The 6,298-nt window shown below is 41.8% G+C and overlaps 1 protein-coding gene across 1 annotated transcript; it reads right to left on the bottom strand.

Moving 5' to 3' along the window:
* Positions 1-307: 307 nt before the first annotated feature.
* On the bottom strand, positions 308-5,708 carry LOC119458599 (salivary cystatin-L2). The gene is made up of 3 exons (XM_037720439.2): positions 5,411-5,708; positions 4,357-4,464; positions 308-576 (listed from the first exon to the last, which is right to left on the bottom strand). Exons 1-3 carry the CDS (start codon positions 5,606-5,608, stop codon positions 496-498), a joined length of 387 nt encoding a protein of 128 aa, XP_037576367.1. The 5' UTR covers positions 5,609-5,708; the 3' UTR covers positions 308-495.
* Positions 5,709-6,298: the final 590 nt, after the last annotated feature.

Raw genomic sequence — 6,298 nt, forward strand, 5'->3', positions numbered from 1 at the left:
GCCTTCGGCTTTCCCTGACGAAGGCCGGACCCCGGCCGAAACGTCGGAGATAAAGTATCGTTTTTTTTTCGTACGCGCATCCTCCACCTTGAAGTTCCTATATATATATATATATATATATATATATATATAGCTCAGGAATTAATACATCAGACAAGGATAAGGAATATAGATAAGGAAAGTAAGAAATTTATATATATATATATATATATATATATATATATATTTATATATATATATGCATAAATTCCTTATTTGTTGCCCTCAATCCACCGTTATAAAGTGGCCACAATGAATAGGGCTCGCCTAAATCACGAACTTTTATTTTACTTGGCCTGCGCAATTCACCATTGGTAACTATTACACATCGTACGCTAATAATTTAATGGCATTGCATAACCTTGTGTTACCTTATACACATCTACAATCACTTGTTTGTGGGAAAGATGGATGCAGTGCACAGTTTTCTTTTAGGCTTCGCAAGAAATTCCAAAGTCAAGCGCAGTTGAGGGAAGTGAGGGATCGGACGTTTTCCCAGGGCCTCTCGTAGACCACCGCAGTGCAGGTTGCCTTTGCCTGCAATGAAAAAAAAATACATTCGTCGGCAATATATCAATACTGAGATAGCTTCACATTGCAAGGAAGCTTAATATGATCGTTTTCCAGCGAATGTGTTTTATGGCGGCGTCCCCAAAAATCAATTGCGTATTAAATTTTACAAGTGCAAGTTTAAATAAACCAGATGTCAATGATGAAGTCTCATCCCAGAACAGTTCAGGTTGGTGAATATTTTCGGCATTTAAATATACAGCTGGATCCTGTAAAGAAAACTCCACCAATACACAGTAATGAATGACGAAATTCGGAGCAATGCCGAAGTTGCTACGTAGTGCGTCGAATAAAAAGGTCGACTGTGTGGTGCTTAGCATTCTCCTCGCTCTCTTACTGGTACCTCCAAAAAGGGCCTTGAGGTTAGTGCTCAAAATTCCGTGGTATTTCCGAATACATCTGTTTCTCTTCATAGGCAGCGAAATGAGAAATGTCAGGCAGACAGGCGTAACAAGCGACAAATATGTTGCTGCTTACTTCTATGACTCTGGTGACCCGATATTCTTTGAAAGTAAGGCGTAATAAAAACATGATCGAAATATAATTGTCATAATTTCTTACTGGGGTACAGACCGCACGCCCGCATAAATTCGAGTGACCTAAAGAAAGGGATGCCCTGATTAAAGCAGCATTGGCAAGAGGACGAAATGTAGGCATGTTGTAATTTTACTGCCTCAAGCAAGCGTTCCCATCAAAACTGCTACACATAGAAGCATGTTTGCGTTTTCTTTTGTATACGTTCATTGTAAAATTCCGTAGACTGACTAGTTAGCCGAAATATTTGCAGCGTATTGCCGTATCTCGTTAACAATATGAACGTGTTTATCTGCGTGATCTTGCAAGCTGTGGGAAGAGGCAAACAAGTCTGTCAGTAAATACGCGATTTACAATACTGTTTGCAGCGGCGACACACCGCTGCAAACAAACGTCCAGCGTGTTTGTTCACTGCTGTTTACTTTCATGGTGGCCGTCGCTTCACGCCAAAGGATTACTGCCACAATATTGAGTATAGCGTGTCCGGCATTCGGGTAAACGCAAGCGCAAGTGCATTGGGCGTTTTACGGGATGAGAGGAGGCGCAGATGTGAAAGGCCTGAACGGTGCTGCCGCCTGGTGGCACAGAGCTCAACCAGACAATCACAGAGCCCACATAGCATTACTCAAGTGTACTCTACTTTGCTTCTGGTGTAAGGTTTGCGTAGGAGCGTAATCGTTAACACGCTGTCGTTTTTAAATGTGTAAAATGTTTTGCACGTGGTTAAAGCAATATTAGCTCTGTGTTGGGCTGGTTAAGCTCTGCGCGAGAAGTTGGCTGGACCCTCCAGGCCGATCAGGCCGCTCACGTACGTCTACATCTAAAGATTCTTCCTCACAGCAGTAGTAGTATTCAGCGGCGACACACCACTGCAAACAAGCGTCCTGTGCATTTGTTCCATGGTGTTTTGCTTTGCTCCAAAGTGAATTAAACCAGTGACTGCACTTTCTAAACACACGCCCGCGGCCGTGGATTTTGCAGACGACGTGCAGCGTTGCCGAAGGCACGGGGCTTATTTTTTTTGTCGTGATCTGGCATGTGCTGTAGCATTACAATCAGGAGAGCTCTACCAATCCATCCAGCAAGATATAAAGTCTCATTTATACCGTATATAGTGAAATACGAGTTTTAGAAGCACGATTTTTTCATCGGGACTATTTACTTAGTTGCAGCGGGAATTGGGTGCCGCGCTTCGGTCATCTGGGTGGTGCCTCACCTGCTTCTTTAGTTGTACCCGAGAATAGATGTGAATTTTTATGCTGCGAAAAAAGTAGAATTGCACCCATGTGTGCATCACAGTGTCTATGAATACTTATGTTTGTTGGAAAACACCATGTACCTCACTAACATGATTGTTTAATCTAGTTGGCTAGGTAAAAGGTTGTGGATATCTTGCTGAAACTGAGGTACTTTTTGTCCATTTTTTCGTCAAATTTTTTTATAGTGCGTGACAACAAAATGAAGAAGGAATACCGTACAGCGCAGATCTACAACAGTGAATGTACAACATTATGGCGTGTTTGCGTCCGCAAGAAGCGTTTCAAAAGCATTATTCACTAAATCTAAGCTTCCGGTGCGCTCAGCTCAGGAACCATTACGTTTACTACAATAGTATATCAGACATAACTTTACTTGCTACTTAAGTCCACTGGTGTACAGGGCATCTCAAATATCATGTACCGAGATATAAAGATATGCAAATATCAGGTAGCTGGACATGTAGAACCAAGGTAATGTTGTTTGCCGTCAATTAGAGATACTCAGCTATTTGTTTTGCATTCCGCAAAATTACATAATTACTCTTAATTATTCGACTTCTCAAATATTATAATTAGACGAAAACTGTCAATGAGAAAATTGTAGACCAACGTGAAAATCTCCCGATACAGCTTTCTATTGCTCTATACATGCTACATAAAAGTGCGTTTCCGAGCGTGAAAGAAGCCCGCGAATACATGCAACATTGCCGCGCGACTGGTCGCTGGAGGCACTTTGCGTGTATTCGCGGGGGTCTTTCACGCTTGGAAAAAACACTTTTACGTAGCATGTATAGAGCAATAGAAAGCTGTATCGGGAGCTTTTCAAGTTGCTCTACAATTTTCTCATGGACACTTTTCGTCTATTATGTTTCAGAAGTTGAATAATTAATTTAGGCTAATTATGTATTTAGGCGCGATGCAAGAACTAATCTGAGTATCGTCGAGCGACGGCGAACAACATAACCTTAATTCTGTCCAGATACATGGCATTTGCATATTTTTAAATCTTTGTGCACAATTTGGGACACTCTACATATAGGTGGCGGCGATGTAAATTTACCATCGTTATAATAACAGCTTAACTCGTGCCACCTTCCCGTGAAATTCTAGAATTCAGTATCACACCAGAATTTCATATTATAAAAATGTCTTTTTGAAAACTTTAAGAACAATTACCCAGAATGCTGAGTTCAAAAGAGCGATATTGCATCAGTTCGTATATTTCTAAAAAGATAGTCTTACAGCAACGTTTGCTAAACGTGACCATGACCGTCATTACTTCTAACGCCCCGCCGCGTTTTAGAAACAACAACATTTTCGCAAGCGCTCTTTTGCTTGCGTGGCAGGAACGTCAAAGGCGGCCCATAATCCCTTTGAGCCCGTAGGCCGCTCATACCGAATCCCGCACTATTTGTACGAGAAATATCCTCACATGTCAAATTATTTCATCACACAGAAATGCAAGATATATGCGACTCACTGCCAACCGCCGTTTCCGTATCAGAGATTGTGAAGTTGTTGGCTACAAAGAGGTCATTCTGGACCTTCTGTATAATTGTCCTCGCTTATTGCAGAAAGAAAAACATGCAGCGCAAAGCTCGAAAAGATTGAAAACCGTCCCCTTACGCAAAAAAAAAAAAAATATTGGATCATGACGTCAGCGAACATCAGCTCTGGTAGGTACGAAAACATTTTTGAAAAAAAAAAACAACGGGAACTGACTGAAAAATTTAGTCGTCAGATACATTTTCTAGTACTTATGTGGGTAGATTCTCTTCGTATACTTTATAGTTTTATCCTCAGATTTGCTACCCTTTTGCCTCTACCCCCTCCCTCCACAGACACACACTCCAGAGTAGGCAGAAGGACAGTTACTCTAGTTGAACTGCGTGCCTTGTTCTCTTATCTTTTTCTGTCTTCAAAACATTGAGAAGGGAAGTATGTGAATGCTTACCTGATTATCCTTCGCCGGGCAACGTTCAGCATTGTACTCAACTTCACCTATTGTGCAATCGGATCCGGCAATGGTGAAGGTTAGGCGGTAGTTAACGCCAGCAACGACCTGCAGATTATGAACCAGACAATTTATATTTTTATGCTATTTTTTCTTTATTTATACAAGTACATGCGGCGCAACAAGGGCATTATCGCAGGGAACGGTCATTACAATGCGTTATCTGCCCATTCAACGCTGTCCGTAAACATGCACGAGCACGCGTTTTTCCATCTGAAATCCTCGCCCGCTTGAAATGTATAGTTAGTACGCTGAGTTACCGCTCTGATGAAGGAATGTCCCTTTGTGAATACGCGGTGTCCAGCCTAATGCTACCCTTGTTCGCCCACTTTTCATTACTTCAAGCCTGTATATTTCTGTGATCCTTTTTTTTTTGCCTTGGGTTATTATTGTTTGGCATCAGTAACAAAACCGATTTGCCACAAAGGACGGACAGAATTTAAGGGACACATCGGAGCTATGTGTGCTTCATGCGACTACTCTAATAATTTAGCGTAGGCTGTGCAGGGATTCATAAATGTATTTGGAATTTCAACATCTAGAGGATTTCTATAAATGCGTGGCAATGAGAAGTGGCGCACGAAATGTGTTTGTTACGATATACAATAACAGAAGGCAGAACACCAGGCACAGCAAATATGGATGTCTAAAATTGGGGATGTGTGACTACACTAATTCACAAACGCATTACTTAATGTATTGTAGTATTGGCAGGGTCTAGTAATGTATGGTCTTTATGAATATAAAAAATAATATTAAAGTGCATAATGAAAGATAAAAGCCAGAATTTATTGCATTTAAAATTGCGCAATAAAAGTAAAAAAACTGTATATCCTTGCAAAAACAGAGTAAGTGCCTTTGCGGGAGCTCTCGTATCCATCAATAATATTTTGGGAGGAGTAAGAGTAAAATATTTTCTTTCGCTGTAAAGCAAACCAATAAACTGTACATCAACAACATTTCACAGTTTCATATTTCAAAGCTCATTACGTACCTGAGTCTCCACCTTTGTGAGTTCGAGGACTGTGTCGTACTTTTGCAGACCTTCAGTACGCTGAGCGACAGCGAAGTGGGCCAGTTCCTTGTACTTGGGGCTGGATGAGGGCTCCTTCGTCGACCAGCCTCCAGGAATTGCAAGGGTTACAGCGACCAGCGCTGTGAGAACTGCAATAATACCTGCCCTGTGAGCCATGGTCGTTGTCTTCCTCAGAGATTCACAATGGAAAACTTCGTGTCCGATTGGCGTTCTCGCTTCAGGCGATGGCAGCTCTGGTGTGGGCACGGCCCCTTCGTCTTTTTTATCGTCAACGGGGACGTGTCAGCTGGTGTAAAGAGCAAGAAAATACAACCGGTGACCGTGCCAAGATAAGCTAGGTGATAAGCTGACAGGAAGCGCAATATGGACGCACAAAAAAAAATAAAGGCAGACGATAGTGACTGAAAGATAAGAGCCTGCGGTATTATCGCTAGAGGATATGCGCAGTGTTGGGCTTTCTTTGGACAATCCTGAGAGGATTTGTTTTCATGCGGTCGTCTGGTCGCAATGACGTTGCTGGGTAATGAGTGACCGTAGTTATGACTTTGGCATTTGCAGCAGGATAAAGAGCCTTGTGGCTTGGGGAGAACAAAACAAATTGGCGGCGAACTCTGTCCGGCACAGCAGCTACGTACGAAAATGAATGAGTTATTTAAGCGACAAGAGCTTCAAGCGCAATTAAATACGCAAAAGATCAGAAAGAATCCCACAGAATTTAAAGAATGACACAACTCTTAGCTGTACTTTGTTTTATGGCAATTGCCATTACAGGCACAACAATGGAGGTCTTGCAATGTTACCATTAACGTAAGTTTTAACCGCAGATTTCTTTTTGGTTACCCGTCG

This window comes from Dermacentor silvarum, chromosome 7, assembly GCF_013339745.2.
Source record: "Dermacentor silvarum isolate Dsil-2018 chromosome 7, BIME_Dsil_1.4, whole genome shotgun sequence".
Taxonomy (NCBI): domain Eukaryota; kingdom Metazoa; phylum Arthropoda; class Arachnida; order Ixodida; family Ixodidae; genus Dermacentor; species Dermacentor silvarum.